At 38.6% G+C, this 27,012-nt stretch overlaps 1 protein-coding gene across 2 annotated transcripts in view; it reads right to left on the reverse strand.

The window, feature by feature from the left end:
• LOC103512260 (O-acyltransferase like protein-like) overlaps nt 1-24,754 on the reverse strand; it is a 28,787-nt gene extending 4,033 nt beyond the window's left edge. The window contains exons 1-4 of one of the 2 annotated variants that reach the window (XM_026825785.1): nt 24,678-24,754; nt 21,780-21,924; nt 3,348-3,537; nt 2,383-2,525 (exon numbers count right to left, since the gene is read on the reverse strand). In XM_026825785.1, the coding sequence (XP_026681586.1) occupies nt 2,383-2,525; nt 3,348-3,537; nt 21,780-21,924; nt 24,678-24,691 (492 nt within the window). In that variant the 5' untranslated portion in view covers nt 24,692-24,754. Of the gene's footprint in view, nt 1-2,382; nt 2,526-3,347; nt 3,538-4,012; nt 4,150-21,779; nt 21,925-24,677 lie in introns of those variants that run through there. The other variant, XM_008477011.2, reaches the window with a different exon arrangement.
• Between the last annotated feature and the right edge of the window lie 2,258 nt (nt 24,755-27,012).

A 27,012-nucleotide genomic window follows, 5' to 3' on the forward strand; every position in this document is an offset into this window, starting at 1 on the left:
GAGATCGTCACTGATTAAACACTAAGGGTGGATTTCACCAATATTTTTTCAACCCTTAGAAGGCCTGTTAAGCTAACAGACTGTTGAGTTCCGTTTGATTTGTCTACGCTTAACAGGGCTGTTAAGCTAACAGGCTATTAGAGGCTAAAGAGTATTCGGCGACAAGCTACTCGAATTCTCGCTCACCCAGCCTGAGTGTGGCGGAGCCTGTTTTAGTCACACATCATTAAAATTTCAATGTCAAAGGTTTGACATCAAAGAGAAATTTCTATACCGAGATCATTATTTTATTTTATACCTACAAAGTGCATCTACTCAAAATGCATCTACACGGGGAAAGAGATCACCTGCAAGAAATTAAAATTTCCATAAAGCTGACTCGGGAATTTAGAAATAATTGGAAAGCCACGGAGGAATCATAATATTCAAATATCGCTTCCTTAAGCTGTGTCCACAAATAGTCGACAGCAGTCGATCGATGTCGACTGAACCGTCCTCACTGCGTCGACAACATAGATTGAACTCGTCGATCGATGTAAACACTTGGGCACAGCTTTTGGATAGGTGTGTCGTTAAAATAGAACGAAATAGTCTCTTTACTGGAGCCAGCCTAGTTAGCTTGGTTGGTACCGCGTCTGCCTTGTAAGCGCTGAGCCGCGGGTTCGATTTCCGCCCGGGGCGGCTGGCTTTCTTCTAACCTGTCTTCCTTCTCTCATCGATTTCGGGACGATAAGACCCTGGCAGTTACAGTTCCCTCTACTTTAGAAATTAGGGACTTTATTTCATAGAGATCGTCACTGATCAAACACTAAGGGTGGATTTCACCAATATTTTTTCAACCCTTAGAAGGCCTGTCAAGCTAACAGACTGTTAATTTCCGTTTGATTTGTCTACGCTTAACAGGACTGTTAAGCTAACAGGCTGTTGAGTTCCGTTTGATTTGTCTACGCTTAACAGGCCTGTTAAGCTAACAGGCTGTTAGAGGCTAAAGAATATTCGGCGACAAGCTACTCGAATTCTCGCTCACCCAGCCTGAGTTTGGCGGAGAAAAGCCAGAAGCTCACGATTGCCCAGATGGTCGTTTACCCTGCTGATTCAAACCTATCAGTCTGCTGATCCAAACCTATCAGCCTGCTGATCCAAACCTATCAGCCTGTTGATTCAAACCTATCAGCCTGCTGATCCAAACTTAACAGCCTGCTGATTCAAACTTACCAGACCGATCATTGTGACGTACTCCGAGCTATGAGACGAGCCGAGTTCAATCAGCATAATAGCAACGTGAGTCAGATAGGATAGGTGTGTCGTTAAAATAGAACATAAAAATAGTGTCTTTACTGGAGCCAGCCTAGTTAGCTTGGTTGGTAGCGCGTCTGCCTTGTAAGCGTTGGGCTGCGGGTTCAATTTCCGCCCGGGGCGGCTGGCTTTCTTCTAACCTGTCTTCCTTCTCTCATCGATTTCGGGACGATAAGACCCTGACAGTTACAGTTCCCTCTACTATCAAACCTCTCCAAAAAACAAAACAAAAAGTCTCCTTACCCCTGCTGATTCAAACCTATCAGCCTGCTGATCCAAACCTATCAGCCTGCTGATCCAAACCTATCAGCCTGCTGATCCAAAAGAAGGGATAATTCTGAAAGATAGAAATTAGGGACGTTATTTCATAGAGATCGTCACTGATCAAACACTAAGGGTGGATTTCACCAATATTTTTTCAACCCTTAGAAGGCCTGTTAAGCTAACAGACTGTTAAGTTCCGTTTGATTTGCTTACGCTTAACAGGACTGTTAAGCTAACAGGCTGTTGAGTTCCTTTTGATTTGTCTACGCTTGACAGGACTGTTAAGCTAACAGGCTATTAGAGGCTAAAGAGTATTCGGCGACAAGCTACTCGAATTCTCGCTCACCCAGCCTGAGTTTGGCGGAGAAAAGCCAGAAGCTCACGATTGCCCAGATGGTCGCCCATCCAAATACCAACCACGAGCAAAGTTGTTTAACATCAGTGGTCTACTGCGAACTGAAACGTTCCACGTACCATCGCCGCTGATGGCTCCTCTTTGTTCTCTTACCAACTCAAATTTAGCTCCCAGTAATAATATCAGAGCTACTCGATATAATACCCAATAATATTGTTTAATAGGTATTATGTAATATCTTGTTCGGATTTTATGAGATCTACCCAAGTTCTCGCGAAGTTTTCTCGAAAAGAATTTGCTTCACCCAATTCGTGCACATTAAAAACCGGAAAAACGAGAAAATCTACATGATTCTGTCGGTGGTTTGAAAAATTACAATCCGGTGATTTATCATTTTATTTTATACTGCTGATCCAAACCTATCAGTCTGCTGATTCAAACCTATCAGTCTGTTGATCCAAACTTACCAGACCGATCATTGTGACGTACTCCGAGCTATGAGACGAGCCGAGTTCAATCAGCATAATAGCAACGTGAGTCAGATAGACTCCATAACAGAGACGACTTAGCGGAGCAAACAATCGACACCCCAGGAAACTGCTGATGACGCCTGGAAAATAAAGAGTAGGTAATAAATAGGTAACAAAGGTTGAGTGCGAAGGGCATCCGCTCGGAAAATTTGTAGCCAAAACTAAATGTCAGCCCAAAGCAATATGAACTAATTTACTAGTATGTATTAAAGATTGTGTAAATTATGTTGAAATCCCGGCAAAACGCCAAAACGCGCCGTGCCCCTCTTTCGGATTTAGACATATTTCATGTCAGTTGTGACCATGAGTTCCCATTCATTGATGGATTAGAATGGAAGGTGGGAGAATGTAGTGGAAAATAGAATATAATGGAACTTTCATTAAGCTTGCTTCATAGGGGCACATAAAACGACAAGAGTTCGAAGTGATACTTCAAACATAAAGTGTAGCTTCAAATCTCGAGTGACGTGACCAACGCAGAAAATGAGATTACAGGGGAAACAGGTCAAATAGGAAAGAGGAGTGCAATGAGAGGAATGAAATTCAGGTAGGTGTTACAGATGTCACGATGTCAGTAAGAGATACCCCTCATGAAAGAAGCAATATAGATAGGGAGATTTGTTTTATTTATTGATTTAAAATACATTATCGCTTATCGTAAAAGGAAAGTGAGTTGAAAGCTTGAAAGAGACAGAATAAACAGATAGGGCCTAAACAAGATGTTTCACATGGTTTTTGATCTACATACTGCCTTATCGTCGATCTTTTCAGCACAAAAAGTTATTTTTTGGGGGATCTCACTACTTTTTGTACGTCCTAAGATAAGGAGATCTTTTACCGCAGAGAGGTATCTTTAGGGGATTTCACAACTTTTTCTGCCTCCCCAGATGAGCAGCACTCACCATATCCTCCTGCGTTGTGAACTACAATGAAGTTACACATGGCCACTGCCCATACCAATCGATGTAGAGGGGCATACAGGACATGTTCCCAAACGTTGTACTGATGGCCGGACGACACGAATAACATGGGCACAATGAACATAATGTGAGTGCCAATGACGGCCGCAGAAAACATGAAGATCTTGACGGCCTGGAGGAAAAAAACACACACAAATTCAATTGCTGAAAACGGAGAGTTTTTGCACTGCTAACTTACGTGACGATAATTGAAACGTAAGACGTAAGTTGATCAAAAACGCATTTCTGAACATGCGCATGCGCACAAACGAGTTTTCGTCGAATAACGTTAAAGAGTCCAGTTAACGGGACGCTGATTTTAGTTTGCAAAAACTCGCTAATGATTCTTCAGTAGTTCAGAACCACATTCATTCTGTGAACTTTTGAAAGAATTTCCTTTTAGGTACTAAAATAGCAAATAACTAGGGTGCAAAATAAAGTTAAAGCTGGAACTTACCACTGAGGAAAACTGAAACTGAGTCTGTTGTAAATGTTTGGTGTAGAAAGCTCCCATGATACCGATAACGTAGGGGATTGAAAGAATTTCCTTTTAGGTACTAAACTAGCAAATAACTAGGGTGCAAAATAGAGTAAAGGCTGGAACTTACCACTGAGGAAAACTGAAACTGAGTCTGTTGTAAATGTTTGGTGTAGAAAGCTCCCATGATACCGATAACGTAGGGGATGGCCCTGTTGTAACTTTTGGTGTACATCTCTCGGAAATGGGGCACTTGAGTGGGGTCGTATAAGTCTCCTCCTCCTTCTTCTCCTCCTTCTTCTTCTTCTCCTCCTTCTTCTTCTCCTCCTTCTTCTCTTTCTCCTACTTCTTCTTCTTCTCCTCCTTCTTCTCCTTTCCCTCCTTCTTCTTCTTCTCCTCCTCCTTCTTCTTCTTCTTCTTTTCCTTTTTCCAGAGAAAGCTAAGGAAAATGAAGAGAGACAGGGTAGAGTATGTTTTCATTGAAGAGTGCTGATATGGAAATAAATATTCCTAGAGTGTATATAACATTCTAATTCAATGTTAGAACACTTTAATATATATAAAAAATATATTCCTACATACCTAGTAGGTACATACCTGATACTTGTAGGTAGTGTGGGTACCTACATATCTACCTATTTGATGTACCTATACTAATGAAGTGTTAAAGGTTTGGCCGTGTCGTGAGGGTCTGAAGTCCCCTCTAAATGTCTCCTCATCTCTAAATGTGAGTAAGTCAAAAGCCTTATTTTTCTTTCGCAATTTCAAGGTGGTAATGATGGGAACTGGTAAAACGCCAGGCAATGTTCCATCTCCCTATTTTCCACCACTACCACCATTGTGAAAGGAAAATAGTACCTAAGTAAGTAGGTAAATACGTACCCAAGTAAATAAGTAAGTTTCTCACCTCACTATTCGATCTAAGACGACCAGGACAAAGTCCACATTTTTGGAGCGGTTGAAATGCTGAACCAGTTGGTGGGCGCTGAGAAAGCCGCTGATGACAAAGAATGTATCGACCAGGAGCGACCCATTGAGGAAGTAAAAGTAAGCGATGTTTACAGTGTCCTGGTACCTTTGTACCTACCTAATTTGTTTAATATTCAGTTTATTATTATTATTTTGATTTGATTTTTCGATTTTACTTTCATGTAATGAATCACATATCTCAACAAAAGGGGCCCCCCTGGGCCCCTGGGCATAATCCAACAGTGTCCTGAAAAACAGAAAATATTAAAAGAGAATTACCTATATTAATCAATATTAAAAATAGGTAGGTACCTAATTACCTACCTACTAATTAATTACAATCAAAAGGTAGGTAAGTAGGTATTCTTCCCAGGTCCTCAATTATACACAGGACATTGAATGAACCCCGAAATCTACAGCAGTCTGTATTATCCCAAACGGTTATCCATCCACATACCAACCACTCACAACGTGCATTCAACATGTTACTGTCAGTGGTCACTGGACAATTTACCTTTTATGTGTTGCACATTGCATATCTAAATGAATTACCAGGCTGACATACAATTTAATCCCCAACTTCTACCGATAAACGAATACCGTACCTTTATGACAGGGAAAGAATGTTCCCGAAATGTGTTTGAAGGGGGAGGAACCCCTCTCGGTCCCTCTTATCCCCTCTTTATGACTCCCTAGGGACGACCTTAACTTAATAAGAAGGATATTGAATCCCCATATGGAAGGATGTAAATTTTATGGAGCAATAGGGAAAGAGGAAGATCGTAAAGAGTAGGGGTTCTTAACCTTCTTGAGTGGTGGACTTCTCATTAAAAACCTAATTATTTGAGGGCCACTTCATACTATTTCGGAGTTGATATTATTTTGGATTTAAAGAACTTATTGGCATATCAAAATAAGTTCATATTCATAAGTTTATGAAATTTTAGGTACCTACCTGTACCTATGCATGTTTTTAATTTTGTTGTATGTACCTACCTATTCACGTTAAATTTAAATGTTTAGATCTCACTTTTTCATAGGTACCTACATCTTTGTCGAATTGAGTTTTTCCCCCCATAATATGTACCTACCTATAAGTCCTCGTATGTAAAATGTAAAATATTCACCAAATGAAATTCTAGATGTCAAACTCAAAGAGAGACAGCGCAAGAGTTTTATAAAGTACCTACGACCTGCCAAGTTCCCTAGGTAGATATACCGCCCTGTTACTTATTTCCGAAAAAGACCACGCCAAAGAACAAAGTATGTAAAATATTTTGGACATATCAAAAAGTATAATAGTACTCGTATGTAAAATATTCACCAAATAAAATTCTAGATGTCAAACTCAAAGAGAGACAGCGCAAGAGTTTTATAAAGTACCTACGACCTGTCAAGTTCCTTAGGTGGATATACCGCCCTGTTACTTATTTCCGAAAAAGACCACGCCAAAGAACAAAGTATGTAAAATATTTTGGACATATCAAAAAGTATAATCTTCTTTTCTTCTTAAGTTTTCTTTTGAAAAATCACATTTATTATGGTCGCAATTTTCTAGAACCTGTTTTCCAGACCTTGGAATTCTTGAACACCAGAACTGACAAAATGTGAACCGCCACAGACCAGTGGGATTTTCTTTGATCAGAAAGATCTATGACTTGGCCGCTTCACAAATATCCGGCCTTGGTAACCGCACCGGCCTTCTGTGCCGGAAATTTTAGTGGCCAACTTTTTTTTATGATCGGCCTTTGAAACAAATTTATATCATAGTACCATTTTCAAATTGATTTTATTATTACCCATTTGATAGACCACGGATAAATGTAGGCACCTATGTCTAGATCAAGTTGTTTATTCTCTAGCGGTTCATATTACGTCAAACCTATGGACCGCGAGATCGAAGGTTTCCTATTTTGTACAGCTCTGTATTCTAGAGCAACTTTTAGTATTTATTCTTTGAATCTTTGAAGACATCTCGAGAAAATGTTTTTTTTTTTTTATGTATAAAATTGCGTAATGAATAATTTCCCAGTAGGGGATGTTCTTGTTTTATAAATGGGATTTCCAGTTTATGAGGCAGAGAGAGGAATGTCTAATTGTCTAACTGAAGAAATTCAAAATCTTGATGAAGAATTTATACGTGGTACCTATGCGTCTAACTTGATACTTAGGTATGTATCTCAAGATTCTCAAGCGAAAACCTCGTAGAGGTATAAACCTCGATGGGAAAGTAACAATTAGGTACCTACAACATTTCACTACTTACACCTATGTACTGGAATAGGCACCTACGTACAAACGTATACATGAAAGCTTATGGCGTTTCCCAAATTCCAACATTTTATTAATTTATTTCAGTAACTTTCCTACTTATACCTAATAATTGGCTACCTATATTGAATGGATTTTTTTTTTTTTTATCGAACTTATTTACATAATTATTAATTATCTACCCTATTCATTATTTATCTATCCATCTTGTAGATAACTGTATAAAAATTAAAAATTATTTATCGAGTAGGTACGCACGGATTTTCCGTTTAGATCCTGATTTATCGTATAATGCTAAATTAATTTATTAATTTAGTGGAATACATGTACGTGAGATAAAGTTCGCCCCGGGTTGAAATCGAACCCTCGACTAAGCACTTACAACTCCTGTAAAAGGCAGGCGGATCTACCTTCCAAAGTATTTCTGAACCCATCCTTTAGGGCTGTTTGCCCCTACACCTAAGCCTCGGAGTGGGCTTTATGTGTAATCGAACCCTCGACCAACAATTACAAGGCAGGCGCTCAACCTTCCAAGCTAACTATATAGGTGAATAAACTTTATTAACTAAACAATCACGAGTTGTGCACCTACCTATGGCCAAATTTTTCCTCATCAGCAAATCCGCAAATGCAGTCCATTATGCATGACAATGTATTTCATAGTAGGTAGGTACATAATCAAACCCAAAATAAGGGGGAAAAAGAAACAGCCCATAATGACAAATGTTCTTCATAGAACATGTTATTATAACATAATCCGGCCTAAAGGAGGGGAAAAAGAAACAAGGTGAATAAACTTTAAATTAACTAAACAATCACGAGTTATGTACCTACATATGGCCAATTTTTTCCTCATCAGCAAATCCGCAAATGCAGTCCATTATGCATGACAATGTATTTCATAGTAGGTACATAATCAAACCCAAAAGGGGAAAAAAGAAACAGCCCATAATGACAAATGTTCTTCATAGAACATGTTATTATAACATAATCCGGCCTAAAGGAGGGGAAAAAGAAACAACTATTATTAAAAACAGATAAACAATTCGGGACGTTTGGCAAGCCTATTTATGCCTATTAATATCGGTATCCAAATTTTATATTTACCTCAACAACATATTGTAGGTACCTATAGGATTTATTCAAAACTTTTTTTTTCTTTTTTTGTGCTTTCATATGATGTATGCCTAATGCCTATCTGCCTATCGAAACAAAAAAAAAATATATATATATCATGTCTAAAGCAATGTGATTGATATCATGGTGACCTCTACAAAAATGTTTCCTATACCTCTAACATGATAGTCATCAGTGTTATCTATTCAGATTCACGCACAATTCTAGGTAATAGGTAATTAAACAAACAAACAATTAGAAAAAATATAGGCAGTTTAAAAAAACAAAATTGTTAAACATGTAAGAAAACATGATTAAATTGACGTAAGATCGGTATTAATTTGACGCAAGATTTTTTTCTATTTTTGTGCGTGTTATTAAGGTTTTCCTACATAAAAAAGAAGAAAAAAACATTGAAATGAAGAAAAAAACCTAGATTAGATTAGGCTCATAAACAATTAATACATTTAACTTCTTAGAACAGAACTAGGAAGGTTTAGACCTCTACTTAGAAGATAATATCAAGATGCCTGAAAAAAAAGGAAAAAAAAATAATACATATAACCTAGGTAGGTATCTAGGCAAACAAATTTGGATTTTTCCGATAGGTATCCAAATATTCCAAATTTAAGTTAGAAAACGGATATAGAAGCAGTCAGAGAAATAAGAGAGGAGAAAAAAAGTCCAATGAGTGATGTATGTATACCGGGGGGTGGATGCTCCAAATTTTCGGAGTCTGGCCCACAATAAAGAAGAATGAAGCTCGCCCTAAGTCCCCCCTGCCTAGTACTACATCTTGTGTAACATTATTTTTTATTTAGATTAATTATTTTACTAACGGGGAAAACTACTAAACTAGTTTAATTGACTAATTATTTATAAAGGAACAGATTAATGTAGGTAATGTCCGATTAACGTAGTTAATGGTTGGGTTTCTGAGAATATCGCGGGTTCGATTCCCGCCCGGGGCGAACTTTATCTCAGAAAACGAGAGAGAGAGAGAGAGAGAGAGATAGAGAGAGATTTAGTGGAATACATGTACGTGGGATAAAGTTCGCCCCGGGTTGAAATCGAACCCTCGACTAAGCACTTACAACTCCTGTAAAAGGCAGGCGGATCTACCTTCCAAAGTATTTCTGAACCCATCCTTTAGGGCTGTTTGCCCCTACACCTAAGCCTCGGAGTGGGCTTTATGTGTAATCGAACCAACACTTACAAGGCAGGCGCTCAACCTTCCAAGCTAACTATATAGGTGAATAAACTTTAAATTAACTAAACAATCACGAGTTATGTACCTACCTATGGCCAAATTTTTCCTCATCAGCAAATCCGCAAATGCAGTCCATTATGAATGATAAACGTATTTCATAGTAGGTACATAATCAAACCCAAAAGGGGAAAAAAGAAACAGCCCATAATGGCAAATGTTCTTCATAGATATAGAACATGTTATTATAACATAATCCGGCCTAAAGGAGGGGAAAAAGAAACAAAGGTCGTACTTACTTTGAACAGCCCAATAGGTGCCGTTAGCAAGATTCGTGACAAACACATCATTATCCAGTCTACATTGGGCATTTTGAACGGTGTTGGAGTCAATCGTGAATCTGCTCATTACAGACGCAAACACGGTACCAAACCAAAGGCCGTCCTTGTATTATTATTATTATATTACACTTTATTAGGATTTTACAATGTTTTTTACAATACAATATTTACAATGAATTCTGCTTAGGTATAGGTAAATAGTAAATTCCTTTATTTCTCGTAAGGTTCTCTAATTTTAAAAAAAAAAGTTCATTTTGCCATATTTTGGGAAAACAAATGCCATATTTCCCCAAAATAAGTGCCATAATTGCTTTTTAGTGCCATATATTCTACCGGTCTCTGTTTATTATACCTATTTTATCTTCTTTTTTAGTACCAACTGCATTGTATAAGACTATGAAATAGGTAACTACAAAACTCATTACCTTTATATGATACAATGGATAGGTACACGTTCCGGTTTTGATCTTATCCGACTCGAGTTTCCTTGAAAAAGTCCACGGAGGTGGACGAAACCATTGTATCATATAAAGGTAATAAGTTTTGTAGTTACCTATTTCATAACTTTATAACCTAGGATGTCTAATATAAAAAGGAAACTCGAGTCGGATAAGATCAAAACCGGAACGTGTATCCATTGTATCATATAAAGGTAATAAGTTTTGTAGTTACCTATTTCATAACTTTATAACCTAGGATGTCTAATATAAAAATATTTAATAATAATTGTATTAGACCTTGAAGGGACTTTTCAGTCCTATTCCCGTTTTGGATAAACATAGTTTATTCTAAAATCTGCAAGGTCTATTCTATTCTATTCTACATACAAGACCTGTCTATTCTATTCTAAGCCGATTTCGGATAAACATAGTTTATTCTAAAATCTGCAAGGTCTATTCTATTCTATTCTATTCTACATACAAGACCTGTCTATTCTATTCTAAGCCGATTTCCTTACCCGGAGTCCCTCCCAATATCCAAGCATGCCATCCTTGGCCCAAACCGTGGACAGCAAGTTGATCAAAAGCAACAGGAAACACACTTTTCTCATGTTGATGAAGAACGAAACTCGGCACAATGAAATAACAGATTTGACAATAAGAACAATGAAAACAAAGTTAACAATAACAAAACGAGTCAACGATCCTTGGCCCAAACCATGGACAGCAAGTTGATCAAAAGCAACAGGAAACACACTTTTCTCATCTTGATGAAGAACGAAACTCGGCACAATGAAATAACAGATTTGACAATAAGAACAATGAAAACAAAGTTAACAATAACAACGAGTCAAAAGTTTAACACATATCACAGGTAAAAAGAGGTAATCAACGCGAACAAAATACTAGACAGACAAAGTGCCTCGAAAAAAAAAAGACAAAAAAAAGACAAAGGCGAATCAATATAAATAATAAAAAAGGGAGGTAACGCGAAACAGACAAGTCAATAAATTAAAATATCTACCTATAAAAAAATAGGTGGTTCAAAAAATGTTTTATTTAAATTAGTTATGTATCGAAAAAAAGTCCTCAATGTCACCCAACTATTGGGATTTCACATTATGCAGGGGCTCCCGCGCAACCCTTTCATCAAATGTCAACCAAAAATTTGTAATTGTAGAACACGGATCAAGTACTGCCATGGAAAACTTCAAGGAGACTGCCTAGCATGCGAGGCAGTGCTGTGGGTAGACGTAGTAAGACGACTAACAAGAAAATCTTTCGTGGGGAAAATTCTTGAATTTTCATCAGAACTTTGTAGACATACATATGTAGGTATGTGTTTCGTATGTTATTTTTCTAATTTGATCTCAGTTTGGGTTCAGTCGGGGAAGATAGGTAGGCCAACAGAAAATTACTAATAGGTACCTTTATTTATTTAGTAAACCTACTAGGGTACCTAACAAGATGGGCTGGGGTAACCCCAAATAACCAAACTTGCTAATGATTCAGAGATGTGACCTTGATTTGGTCCAGCGACTTTAGATTGCCGTAGAAAAGGGATTTTTACATCCGTTGTTCCTACTTGTACCAATTTCATAACCTCACCAGATGTGTAGTTGGTGAATTATTATATTCTGTGAATCATTCGTGTAAGGTATTAGGTACAAGTATAAATATCTAATTATAAACCTTTTTTTGGTCTACCTTATTTTGATATTAAATCAGTTTTAGCCACCTTAGTTAGCTTTAAGTAAAGCCATAAAAAAACTAGCCTTTACAGGGCAGATGCGCCACCTTCTTAGTTAACTAGGCTGACAACCCTGCAAGGTTAATGTGTGATTGATGTTCAGGTGTCTCGTCTGACGACCACATGTGTTTTCAGAGACAAAATTAAAAGCTTAGATTAGTCTGGACTCTAGAAGGACCTGATCCAATTCTAGAGCAAGTGTGAATGCCAAGGATCGTCTTTTGGTTCTGGATCAAAAAGATGATGGAATGTGGACGGGTAACTTCGAATTGAAAGACCAAGTACGAGTTAGGTATAGGTAAAATAGTAAAGTCTAGAAAAGTAGCTAGGTAAAGTGGTTCTAATAAAAGACCTGATTGATTATTAACCAGCTTACCAATTGATACCTACTTACATCTAGATAATTAAATTGGGATAATTTGCACCTTGCTCAAAACAAAGAGTTATAAATAGCTCTGCTATGGGGTGGATAATTAGGGTGACCTTTACAGATCAATTACTACAGTGACGTACATACCTATAGTATTTTTAAAAAACACTATCTATATGTAAAAGTACCTAGGTACTTATCATTAAATAAGTAAAAAAAAAATCTGGTGTGAACATCACACGACTTTCCTCATCCTATTGAATGATGCTTATTTTGGGTGTTCTTGTTCTTACCGCCAACAGCAGCACCTATCTCAACCAAACGTTTCGAGGTGCATCCTTGTCACATTAGACATCTACATACCAAATTTCAAGTCTCTAGCTCTTACCGTTCTCGAGATATTTTGTTTACAGACAGACAGACAGACAGACACGGACACACGGACCAATGGCTGAAACTTTGTATTTAGGCTCTGGGGCAGTGTTTCTTAATTGGTGTTCCGCGGAACCTAGGGGTTCCGCGAGCTGACGGCAAGGGTTCCGCGAGATATTTTCTCTGATAAATGTTCCTACACCTCCCACACTATCTCACCGGTTAGAATAGTTGACAAAACGGAAACCTGGAAAAACGAAGGGAAAAAGAAAATCATTTCCTTGTCAAAGGAAAAAGGAAAATTGAATGAAAAAGAGGAAAACCGGAAGACGTTTCCTCCGTTATTATTATTATTATTATTATTTCTCCTTCTTCTTTTCCTTCTCCTCCTCCTTCTTCTTCTTCTCCTAAGTAAGTAGGTAAATAAGTACCCACAAGTAAATAAGTAAGTTTCTCACCTCACTATTCTATCTAAGACGATCAGGACAAAGTCCACATTTTTGGAGCGGTTGAAATGCTGAACCAGTTGGTGGGCGCTGAGAAAGCCGCTGATGACAAAGAATGTATCGTATAGGCAATTTAAAAAAACAAAATTGTTAAACATGTAAGTAAACATGATTAAATTGACGTAAGATCGGTATTAATTTGACGCAAGATTTTTTTTCTATTTTTGTGCGTGTTATTAAGGTTTTCCTACATAAAAAAGAAGAAAAAAACATTGAAATGAAGAAAAAAACCTAGATTAGCTTTCAAACATCATCCAAGTAAGCGCAACTGATCTATTATCTTTTTACTTCCGGTTTTAATAAAGATCTCTAAGAGATTGAATCATAAATTTACACATTTTAATCGGAGTTGATTTATATCATTTTTTTCTGTCTCCCTTTTTTACTTTTTTATATTCGTACTGTCGTAGGGATGATATTCGTATATTCGGTAGCGAATATCATCGCTACCAATAGAGAGTCCACCTTTAAGATTCAATGATCCCAGAGCTGAGTCGGAGGAAGCAACACAATCTTTTTCGAAGGTTGCGTTCGCCAACTCAGATAGAAGAGATCATTCAACCTAGAAGTGGACGTGACCGCCAAATAAACAAACAGTTTCAAGCGTGTGTACCAGAGCAACCAAAAGACATTCTGGGTTGGAAGTCAATTTTTTTTTTTTTTTCTGTCTCCCTTTTTTTACTTTTTTATATTCGTACTGTCGTAGGGATGATCATCGCTACCATTAGTAGAGAGTCCACCTTTAAGATTCAATGATCCCAGAGCTGAGTCGGAGGAAGCAACACAATCTTATCCGAAGTTTGCGTTCGCCAACTCAAATAGAAGAGATCATTCAACCTAGAAGTCAAGCGTGTGTACCAGAGCAACCAAAAGACATTCTGGGTTGGAAGTCTGCTGGGGCAACAACGAGTTAGGAAATAAAGCCCGACATTAATTTTATTGTGATAAGTTAAGCAACTAGTCGTGTTGTGTTTTCATTCACCAAGTCTTCCCCAGCCACCCAGCGTCACGTCCGTCGCCAGGTCCGGGCCGACCTTAAACAAGATACGAACCTCAGCGTCTACGACAGTATTTTCAATCAATTTATCTATAGGTATTTTAAATTGAATTCCGCTGTTTGTACCAGATAGGCCCCCAACACACTCCAATAAAGGTTTCCTAAAAGCTGTGTTCACACATAGTCGACGCCGTCGATCGACGAGGTGAACAGGTGAATCTATCTAAGACAGTGTACGGTTTCAGTCGACGTCAATGGTAATCGACGGCGCGGCGTCGACTATCTGTGTGGTCACAGCTTAAGGGTTGTCCAATTGTCCATTCATCTTCTACGTGAGAAGGGTATCTAAAAGATTAAACAGTTGAATCACCATCAAGCCCTTCTATTGCAACAGAAGATGTGTCATCTTAATCGACGGCGCGGCGTCGACTATGTGTGTGGTCACAGCTTAAGGGTTGTCTATTCATCTTCTACGTGAGAAGGGTATCTAAAAGATTAAACAGTTGAATCACCATCAAGCCCTTCTATTGCAACAGAAGATGTGTCATCCCAGCATTCCCAGCCATGTGTCACCTGGTGAAACACTCAAATAATATTACGATAGATACCTAGGTCCCTATTCTATTACGTGCAATGAAACACCTGATCTTTACAGTATACGTATAGGTACCACCGTATATTATTTTATTATGTGTAGCAACCTCCGTGGCCGAGTGGGTATTACACTAGGCTTGCACACAGGAGGTCCGGGTAACGATTTACCGGTATTTTTTAAATCGATTTATCTCGGGATCTTGAAGTCTTAGAAGAAAAAGAAAAATTCTGTTGGTCCTCATTTTTCCTGCTCTATGACTTTGAAACATCATCCAAGTAAGCGCAACTGATCTATTATCTTTTTACTTCCGGTTTTAATAAAGATCTCTAAGAGATTGAATCATAAATTTACACATTTTAATCGGAGTTGATTTATATCATTTTTTTTTCTGTCTCCTTTTTTTTACTTTTTTATATTCGTACTGTCGTAGGGATGATCATCGCTACCATCAGTAGAGAGTCCAAGATTCAATGATCCCAGAGCTGAGTCGGAGGAAGCAACACAATCTTTTCCGAAGGTTGCGTTCGCCAACTCAGATAGAAGAGATCATTGAACCTAGAAGTGGACGTGACCGCCAAATAAACAAACAGTTTCAAGCGTGTGTACCAGAGCAACCAAAAGACATTCTGGGTTGGAAGTCTGCTTCTGCTGGGGCAACAACGAGTTAGGAAATAAAGCCCGACAATAATTTTATTGTGATAAGTTAAGCAACTAGTCGTGTTGTGTTTTCATTCACCAAGTCTTCCCCAGCCACCCAGCGTCGCGTCCGTCGCCAGGTCCGGGCCGACCTTAAACAAGATACGAACCTCCAGCGTCTACGACAGTATTTTTAATCAATTTATCTATAGGTATTTTAAATTGAATTCCGCTGTTTGTACCAGATAGGCCCCCAACACACTCCAATAAAGGTTTCCTAAAAGCTGTGTTCACATATAGTCGACGCCGTCGATCGACGAGGTGAATCTATCTAAGACAGTGTACGGTTTCAGTCGACGTCAATCGACGGCGCGGCGTCGACTATGTGTGGACACAGCTTAAGGGTTGTCTATTCTTCTTCTACGTGAGAAGGGTATCTAAAAGATTAAACAGTTGAATCACCATCAAGCCCTTCTATTGCAACAGAAGATGTGTCATCCCAGCCATGTGTCACCTGGTGAAACACTCAAATAATATTACGATAGATACCTAGGTAAGATAAGTACAGGTCCCTATTCTATTACGTGCAATGAAACACCTGATCTTTACAGTATACGTAAAGGTACCACCGTATATTATTTTATTATGTGTAGCAACCTCCGTGGCCGAGTGGGTATTACACTAGGCTTGCACACAGGAGGTCCGGGTGGTACAGGTCCCTATTCTATTACGTGCAATGAAACACCTGATCTTTACAGTATACGTATAGGTACCACCGTAAATTATTTTATGTTTAGCAACCTCCGTGGCCGAGTGGGTATTACACTAGGCTTGCACACAGGAGGTCCGGGTTCGATTCCCGGCGGGGCCAAGGTTTTTTTCGGCTCTGAAGTTCGGGGTGCACTCAGCCTCGTGAGGACAATTGAGTAGCTGCTTTAATCGAGTAGCGACCAGTGGCGGCATTACAAGTCGAAGAGACGTACCTTCAGGCTAAGCAACATGGAGCTTGGTTGAATTTTTTACCTCCTTTTAACCTCCCACTTCCCCCAATCTAATGCCTCCTCCCTCCTTCATACCCTCTATCTATCAAGTGTTCCTCAACCTTTAGCCTATTTTCCTCTCGTAATGTTAATGTACATTAGCTTAATTCGAATTTTTCTTTCTCTTACATTACGTTCTCCTACCTTTACATTAACTTCCCCTCCCCTCCTTTCACGAATTTTGTAATGTGGCTTTTTTCCTCGCATTACGATTCGCCTCATTCCCTCATTGTTTTTTTACTTCTTTCGTTATTTTTTATCCCCACTCCTCATTTTTTATCCCCACCACCGAAAAACGTAATGTCGTACATTAACATTACAAAAGGAAAATAGGCTTCTTATCCCTCCATTTCAGTTTTGTTCTCCCTCTCCTTTCCACGTATGACTATAGTTTTCCTACTTTTTACATGGCTTTACTCACCTATAGATCTATTACCCTATCTATATACTCTACATGCGTCAAATCTCAACATACTCTCTTTTACCGTTCGGTTTTCTTAGATTTTCTTACATTTTCTCGTTTTCACAAATTTCAGCTTTCTAGGTGTTGTGGTTCTGGAGATAGAGCGATCAGTGTGTGAAATGTGAATGAGTGAATGGATCTTGTTCTTATAATATAAGATTTCAAGAGTACAGAGAACTGTTACATCGAATGTCTTATCGTTCCGAAATGCCAGAGAGGAGGAAGACAGGAGAGAAGGACGCCAGCCGGCCCGAGAACAGATATAACTGTTTGATAATGACCGCCCCGGGCGGAAATCGAACCCGCAGCCTAGCGCTTACAAGGCAGACGCGCTACCAACCAAGCTAACTAGGCTGACTTTTAACAGTTCAATCCTCTGAAAAACCTGGAGAGGGTAGCTGCGCCAGCTAACACCTAGTTGCCCGAGTAGGTAAGGACTTGGCCAGATTTTGAGTTGCCCTGTATACAGCGCAACATTTTATAACTTACCTCTCCATCCAGTTTAGAACAGATCGATGAGCAGAATTTTTCACAGTGATGTAATACTTGATCTACAATTAGAAAAAAAACCTACAATTTTCATTTGTGCCTCATCACTCCAAAAGGACACATGAAGATTAATATTCCGGTTCTTGCGAACTATGCTACATGCTATTATGCTAACATCCGGTTTCTGCTAATGCTAACGAGTAGGAGAGATTTGAGGACGAGAAATGGACGAGATAGAAGAGTGGGTATCGGAATCGGACGCGTCAATCCCAGTGGACAAAGTACATAAATGGAAAATCATCGAAGCGTCCACGTTCAAGAGAAATTTGGCAAATGCCACATTGCCACAAGCACCACCATCTCGCTCTCTCTCCCCAGCACACGTTTACCTTCTGAGGTAACTAGGCTGGCACGGGGATTTTCATTGGTGTGAAGGACATTTTACTATTAACTTGTGCACATCGGTACATACAAAATTGTAATATTTATAATACCTATTTTACAAAATAAATAAATATTCAACAACCACGCGAAACCAATGACCAATGGTTGGAAGTTGGAGCTCAAGGGCAAATTTACCTGCTCCCTCTTAGGCCAGCCACTCACTATCAGGTCTACCTGATACCTGATGAGCACACTCGGGATTTTCCGCCGTGTTTGTCAGGTCTACCTGATGGTGAGTGGATAGTGCCTATCTAGTTATCTACATACAAGTATCTTTTGCACGCACTCTATTACTCCAGAGTAAGTAACAATACATCAATAGAATGGACTACATGATAAGTATAGGTATAATACCCAGCAGTACAGCACTATTAATTAATAAGAATAACATGGATCGCGAGATATTGATAAGTGCCTTCAGAAAAGTCATCTCATACAGTAATATACAGTATGTCTCAGAAGTAATGTAAGGTACCCCATTTATATGTCCCAGAAGTCCTGGGACATACTGGTGGTACCCCAATAAAATTGTCTTTTGAACGGCTAGGAATTTTTTTCTGATTGATCCTATGATTAGTATAGAATGGGGGTCCTATTTGAATTTCTCGAGAAATGATGATTTTTATCCGAAAAGTGCCACTTCTGGGTGGGTCGAACCTGGCTTTAGATGGGTCCTATGCCTTTTCCTAATCCCAGGATCAATCACAATTAAATAATAATAGGTAATAAATAATTTTGGCCGTCCAAAAGATAAAGGGGTACCTTACAGGCCTTCTGAGACATAGGTACTGTATAAATCGTGTATGTACGTAGATAGTATAAACTACAGATACCACAATGAGGCTAGGTAAGGAAAAACTGAGCAATAACTTGTGGAAAACTGGTTTTCTTTTGTATAAAGCCTTTTGGCCGTCCAAAAGATAAAGGGGTACCTTACAGGACTTCTGGGACATAGGTACTGTATAAATCGTGTATGTAGACAGTATAAACTACAGATACCACAATGAGGCTAGGTAAGGAAAAACTGAGCAATAACTTGTGGAAAACTGGTTTTCTTTTGTATAAAGCCTCTATCGTGATCTAGTAGACATTTTATTAGTATATCAACGACAATAAAATCGCATCAGGTACTTCAGTTTACTAAGAAGTAGATAGTTGGATACCTACCTAATAGCGAAAGATCTCTAAAGTAGGTACCCTACGTTAACAGTTTATTCAAATGCCAACAAAACTACGTAGAGAAAGGGTGCTCTGAAACAAAAAGAACTGAAAATTCTACTTCAGTTTACTAAGAAGTGGATAGTTGAATACCTACCTAATTGCGAAAGATCTCTAAAGCAGGTACCCTACGTTAACAGTTTATTCAAATGCCAACAAAACTACGTAGAGAAAGGGTGCTCTGAAACAAAAAGAACTGAAAATTCAAATAAATAATCAAGTAGATATTCATAAAAAAGGAACCCTTACATTTATTGTAAATTATTTACTACGAATAATTGTGTTTGACAAAATTTAGACTTCTAAAAATATATGGATGCCGTTACCTACATAGGTACTATTTTATCAAGAGGACCGATAAACTTAAAATAATATCTTAAATTTGAGGATGAATTTGGAAGTGTAGTCTCTACAAATAAAAATTGAAAGTTTTATTAAAACTGAGGAGAGAAGAAGAAAATCAAATTTATCACAGAGACAAGTTGGCATAACCAGGACTCTTCATGGTTCAGTTTACTAAGAAGTGGATAGTTGGATTAGGTATCCTACCTAATTGCGAAAGATCTCTAAAGTAGATACCCTACGTTAACAGAGAAATTGAAAGTTTTATTAAAACTGAGGAGAGAAGAAGAAAATCAAATTTATCACAGAGACAAGTTGGCATAACCAGGACTCTTCATGGCTGATTCTCTTCTGGATCGATCTTATATCTTGGCAGGATACCAGTGGGTTTTAGATAGGTTCTCCTGCTGTCTATTCCTACTTGAGCACTTATTGGATAAACTTGAGTCCTCTTTGAAGCCTCCATGTGATCTGGAAATCGAAAACTAGGTTTGAAATTTTCATTTAAATTACATAATAATAGACTCTTGAGCGGAAGGTTACCATTGGGCGAGGTCAACGCCGGAGGCGTTCTCTAATACCTAATCCTTAGAGCTCCATTATTATGTGGTCAAATTCTTAAACAGGAGGGCGTGGGTTCCATTCCAGCCTTTCGCGGCCTAGCGCTTACAAGGCAGACGCACTACCAACTAAGATAACTAGGCTGGCTAAAGAAACTCCTTGAATACTTTAGCAAACTTCTTAAATACTAAGAAATTTTTGAGACAAGGAGTGCGCCTTGGCCTTGGATGGGATTTAAGGCGGATTTTTTCCCCGTGTATAAGTATAATTTTTCATCTCTTGGTAGCGCTGTCAAACTAATTTGACTTGGCGGAGCGCTACCACGCTCCTTATTCCTACCTCGGTGGTGTGGTGGTCAAGGCGCTCGCCTGGTAAACAGGAGGGCGTGGGTTCAATCCCAGCCGAGGTATGGTGTGATAAGGGTGCAACTCAAAACGTTTTGTTGAGATGGTTGCTGCGCTTGGCGGTATTTTGACCGCTTTTGGACAGATTTCGACCGTTTTTTGGCGGTTTTCAGCTTAGCTACAAAACGGTTAGAGATATTGTAAAAATTAGGGTAAAAGAACACTCAAATAAGAATCATTCAATAGGATAAGGAAAGTCGTGTGTTTAGAGATATTGTAAAAGTCAGGGTAAAAGAACAGTCAAATAAGCATCATTCAATAGGATAAGGAAAGTCGTGTGATGTTCACACCAGATTTTTACAAAAATTGTTGGCTCTGGGCCCCCTTGAGGAGTTCGGGGGAAAATGGGAAATGGGGCCGGACGAACCCCCCCTGTGAGCGTCCCGGGGAACTACACCTGTATAATGCCTATTTTACAAAATAAATAAATATTCAATAATTACGCGAAACCAATGGTTGGAAGTTGAAGCTCAAGGGCAAATTTACCTGCTCCCTCTTAGGCCAGCCACTCACCATCAGGTCTTCCTGATACCTGATGAGCACACTCGGGATTTTCCGCCGTGTTTGTCAGGTCTACCTGATGGTGAGTGGCTAGCCTTAGTGCCTATCTAGTTATCTACATACAAGTATCTTTTGCACGCACTCTATTACTCCATAGTAACAATACATCAATAGAATGGACTACATGATAAGTATAGGTATAATACCCAGCAGTACAGCACTATTAATTAATAAGAATAACATGGATCACGAGATATTGATAAGTGCCTTCAGAAAAGTCATCTCATACAGTAATATACAGTATGTCTCAGAAGTAATGTAAGGTACCCCATTTATATGTCCCAGAAGTCCTGGGACATACTGGTGGTACCCCAATAAAATTGTCTTTTGAACGGCTAGGAATTTTTTTCTGATTGATCCTATGATTAGTATAGAATGGGGGTCCTATTTGAATTTCTCGAGAAATGATGATTTTTATCCGAAAAGTGCCACTTCTGGGTGGGTCGAACCTGGCTTTAGATGGGTCCTATGCCTTTTCCTAATCCCAGGATCAATCACAATTGAGTAATAATAATGAATAATTTTGGCCGTCCAAAAGATAAAGGGGTACCTTACAGGACTTCTGGGACATAGGTACTGTATAAATCGTGTATGTAGACAGTATAAACTACAGATACCACAATGAGGCTAGGTAAGGAAAAACTGAGCAAAAAAAACTCGCTTGACGGCCACGTAAGTTAGCAGCGCTTCAGTAGTTCAGAGTTCAGAACCACATTCATTCTGTGAACTTGTTGAAAGAATTTCCTTTTAGGTACGAAAATAGCAAATAACTAGGGTGCAAAATAAAGTAAAGGCTGGAACTTACCACTGAGGAAAACTGAAACTGAGTCTGTTGTAAATGTTTGGTGTAGAAAGCTCCTATGATACCGATAACGTAGGGGATGGCCCTGTTGTAACTTTTGGTGTACATCTCTCGGAAATGGGGCACTTGAGTGGGGTCGTATAAGTTGCTAAAAAAAAAATAGATAGACAAGTGGACGAATGAGTTCCAAGTTTTTAGAAATCCCGTCCAATGTTTAAACTTAAAAGTTTCAAGTAAACTTGAAAGTTTTGGCATTCGTAAAAGTTTTCTTACGTATGCGATACTCTTAGAGAGTTTATTTCCATGATTGGTGCAGTTGCACAGGCTATACCTACAAACTATGCATTTCTTAGTTTTTACGGAATGAGAGTAAAATTTTCAGCTTTTCTTCATACGAGTATTCCAACTTGCAATCCGGCAAAAACTTCTTAGAGAGTTTATTTCCATGATTGGTGCAGTTGCACAGGCTATACGGCTATACCTACATACTATGCATTTCTTAGTTTTTACGGAATGAGAGTAAAATTTTCAGCTTTTCTTCATACGAGTATTCCAACTTGCAATCCGGCAAAAACTGTATTTCTCTTATCCTTTCATTCCCTCTCCCTCCTTTCTCCCCCCCCCTCTTTCTCTCCTTCCTCTCTCCCTCCCCTTTTCTCTCCTCCCTCTTCCTCCCCCTTTCTCTACCTCCTCTCTTTTTTCTCTCTCTTTCTCTCCTTCCTCTCTCCCTCCCCTTTTCTCTCCTCCCTCTTCCTCCCCCTTTCTCTACCTCCTCTCTTTTTTCTCTCGCCTTCTATCTCTCTTTTCTTTTTCAATAGCTCTTTTATTCTTCCGCACGAAATTACTTGGTTTTTCAAGGATCTCAAGATTTTCTAAATCCTGCGGAAGAGAAATTTAAACCCTGAAAAATCTCTTTGCCTTTTTTCTCTCTATTCTACATTTCGAATTTCGAGTAATCTCGAGTAGCACGTGAATTAAGTGCGCTTTGTCTAAGACGAAAAACCAGAGGCAGACTAGGGAGAAACTAGGGAAAGACAAGAAGGGAACCAGGGAAAGGCAAGAGGAAAGCAGAAGATGATGATAATAATAATAATAAAGATGTGTACAAGAGTCTCTGGTTTAAATTTAATGCCCTTTTTCCCTCTCTAACATCTCTCTCTCCCCCCTCTCTTTCTCTCCCGCTTTCTCTTCTTCTTCTTCTTCTTCGTCTGCTTCTTCTTCTACCCTTCCTACACCATTGGTGATATTGGGATAGAAAAGCAAGACAGTGTTTTTTACACCAAAAATAATTCATGATTTAAATTAAGGGTTATTCATTAAATGTTATTACTATTTAAAAATAATAATAATTTTTTCCCCGTGTATGAGTACAATTTATCATCTCTTGGTAGCGCTGTCAAACTAATTTGACTTGGCGGAGCGCTACCACGCTCCTTAACCAAACTTACTCAGAATGGATCTCTTCAGCTTCTTATGGAAAGTATCAAGAGGAGATTCAAGGAGTAAGTTCAATACGAAGGAGGCCAATAGGGACATGCTAAGGTCACCGAATATGTCTTGGGTCTGAAATTCAAAAGAAAACGCACAAACTATGTAGGTATGTTGAAAAAGAAAAAGTTACTTACTTACCTATTCTACTACTTATCAATAGTAGACCGACCCTTCTATGTCACCATCTGTGTTCTGTGTAATGGGTATTTATTTTAGGTCCTGCATTAACCCTCAAGCGTTGTACAGTCGTTCGAGGGACACCCTGTATATCTTGGATTATTTTCGGATACCAAAGGATTCTGGTTAGGCACCAAAGAAATCTCAAGATTTCTGAAGAATAGATATTTTAGCTTTACTCATAGACGTTTCCTCAGTGGCTAAGCCCGAGAAAATTGTTCTCCTTATAGGTATAGGTAAGCCCTGGAAGCACTGCCGTGCGCCTAGATCTCAACCTGCTCTCATTTCCAGGTTGATAAGTAATTAAAGTAGGTGGAAAATTTGTTCTAGTTTCGTTCAATGCCATGTAATTTGAAATTCATAGATTTTGCCAGAAAACTCTCCAGACATAATAATTAGGTAGTAATAAATATTATCATACGTACGCTTACATCTAATAATATTTATTTATTACAGATGCTTCTAATTAATTTCCTATGGTCACGAAACTAAGACAGAGCCCTGATGCCCCTGGTTAACATTAGGAAACATTTCTAATGCCAAAAACTATATCCTGCTACCTGCTGGGAAAGGTTTTAAGTTTGGTGTAAGAAAATTTATGATCTCACTTTCCTTCACAAACAAAACAGGAAGCTCACAAATCAAGGCATTAATAAGTTCACAAAATGTCAATTCATGTAACTATTTATTTACAGATTTATTGATATTTTTTGTATTTATTTGCTCTGGAAAGCTTCCCATTGAGCCAGTTTAGTTACCTTAGATTAGACCTTAGAAGGTAGCGTGCATGCCTTGTAAGCGCCAAGTCGCGGGCTCGATTACCTCCCGGGACGAACTTTATCCCAAACAGACGGACTTTATCCCAAAGGTTTGTTCTCGGAACGGGACGGACTTTATCGGTTTGTTCTCGGAACGGAACGGACTTTATCCCAAAGGTTCGTTCTCGGAACGGCTTTCTCCTTTCCTGTCCTCCTCTCTTTGATTTCGGGACGATAAGACATCGGTTATTACAGGTTTCTCTATCAAACCTCTTCGGAAAAAGGTCTCTCTCTCTCTCTCTCTCTCTCTCTCTCTCTCTCTCTCTCTCTCTTCTCGAGGGCTGATGTTAGGTATGAAGATTTGATTATTTTGGCACATCCACTAAACACATACATAAACAATACTTTCTCTTGACCTTCCAAAGGTTCCCTATACGTAAGGGTAATAGAAAGTAAAAAAAAAAAAAAATCTTACCATCTGATTCTCATTGAAGAAGTTATTGACGAACAAAATGTTGGTCCACCAATTCTCCTGACATCGATGTGATTCCCTCAGGAGCAATGAGTATATTGGGAGGTAATCTCAAAATGGGGTTCTTGTTTTAAAGCTTTTATTTATGATTCAAAGTTCAAAATTACTAATGGTCAGCGGCCATATCACGTTGGATGCATCCGAAAAGAATCAGCTAGGTATTCCTATAACACTGAATTGACTGAATGCATCCAAAAAATCACTGTTAAGCAGCGGTGCCGATGGTTGGTATTAGGACAAGCCGACTGTGCTCCTAGAACGCACTTTACCTATATACTCTTACTTATGTGGCACATGTACAACTACGTAAAGCTAGGCCTGTCGATCTGATAACGAATTGTTTTGTTTGACAGTTTGTGTACTAGTAGTTGTTGTGGTGGCAGTACGTAGTTAGTCGCTGTTTGAAAGTGTTAAATAACCCTTTTGTAAACTTGAAATTGAAATAATTTCAATATAAAAAATTGAATATCAAGTGTAATGTGACGTATACCGTATACCCTATACCTAATATCTCTAGTAGCGCGGTCAAACATTCTTGACTTAATGTGGGATCAACTAGGTACACATTGAGTGCATTTGTACGATCATCGATCATTGTGTATTCTATTTTGTGCACAATAAAAGCTAATTATTATAGAGAATTATAATACGTTTTCTGTGGGACTAAAGATACTTTTCAGTCTCATTTTGTCAGGATAAACAAGACAATTGAAATGTATTAGGACAAGCCGACTGTGTTCCTAGAACGCACTTTACCTATATACTCTTACTTATGTGGCACATGTACCACTACGTAAAGCTAGGCCTGTCGATCTGATAACGCATTGTTTTGTTTGACAGTTTGTGTACTAGTAGTTGTTGTGGTGGCAGTACGTAGTTAGTCGCTGATGGAAAGTGTTAAATACCTAACCCTTTTGTAAACTTGAAATTGAAATAATTTCAATATAAAAAAAAAATATCAAGTGTAATGTGACGTATAATATTTCTAGTAGCGCGGTCAAACTTTCTTGACTTAATGTGGGATCAACTAGTTACACATTGAGTGCATCGATCATTGTGTATTCTATTTTGTTTATTATAGAGAATTATAATACGTTTTCTGGGGGACTAAAGATACTTTTCAGTCTCATTTTGTCAGGATAAACAAGACAATTGAAATGAATTTGAATTGTGTTGAGTATAGTTCCCCAAGTTATGCTTGTCGCCAATGTCGTTCCCCTTAGGTTACACTTGGATAAATTTTATGACTTGGACTCGAACCACCAACCTCCAGATCCCAAGTCCACAGCTAACGTATAGTTCCCCAAGCTATGCTTGTCCCCAATGTCGTTCCCCTTAGGTTACACTTGGATAAATTTTATGACTTGGACTCGAACCACCAACCTCCAGATCCCAAGTCCACAGCTAACCACTACACCACTGAGGTTGGCTCTCGTTTTAGAGTACCGAATTTAACTAACCGTGACCTATAGCTGTGGGTTGGTATGTATTAGCTGTCGGTACGTCTCTACAAAGTACCAGACCATCCGTCTATTTCAAGTTGAAATTTTCAACATATTTCTAGCTTTTTAGTTACGTCATGGCGTCAGTGCAAAAAGCCAAAGCCACAGTACCCTTGTTCGTTGGAATGAAAACAGAATTTTTCTATTGTGCACAAAATAGAATACACAAAAATCGATGATCGTACAAATGCACTCAATGTGTAACTAGTTGATCCCACATTAAGTCAAGAAAGTTTGACCGCGCTACTAGAAAATCTAGAAATATTATACGTCACATTACACTTGATATTCAATTTTTTATATTGAAATTATTTCAATTTCAAGTTTACAAAAGGGTTAGGTATTTAACACTTTCCATCAGCGACTAACTACGTACTGCCACCACAACAACTCTACTAGTACACAAACTGTCAAACAAAACAATTCGTTATCAGATGGACAGGCCTAGCTTTACGTAATTGTACATGTGCCACATAAGTAAGAGTATATAGGTAAAGTGCGTTCTAGGAACACAGTCGGCTTGTCCTAATACCAACCATCGGCACCGCTGCTTAACAGTGATTTTTTGGATGCATTCAGTCAATTCAGTGTTATAGGATTATTTTCACTTATCAACAATCTCATTTCCGTTGCTAGCACATTGGATTGATAACCGAAGGGACTCCGGTTCGATTCCCAGGGACAAAATAATTAAAGAATACTGGATTCTAAGATTGACTTCAATCAAATTAATTCCTTTTTATTCACTTGGTAATTTTTTGTATGAAAAATTCTAA

The sequence above is a fragment of the Diaphorina citri genome, unplaced genomic scaffold (genome assembly GCF_000475195.1).
Source record: "Diaphorina citri unplaced genomic scaffold, Diaci psyllid genome assembly version 1.1 scaffold816, whole genome shotgun sequence".
NCBI classification, from domain to species: domain Eukaryota; kingdom Metazoa; phylum Arthropoda; class Insecta; order Hemiptera; family Psyllidae; genus Diaphorina; species Diaphorina citri.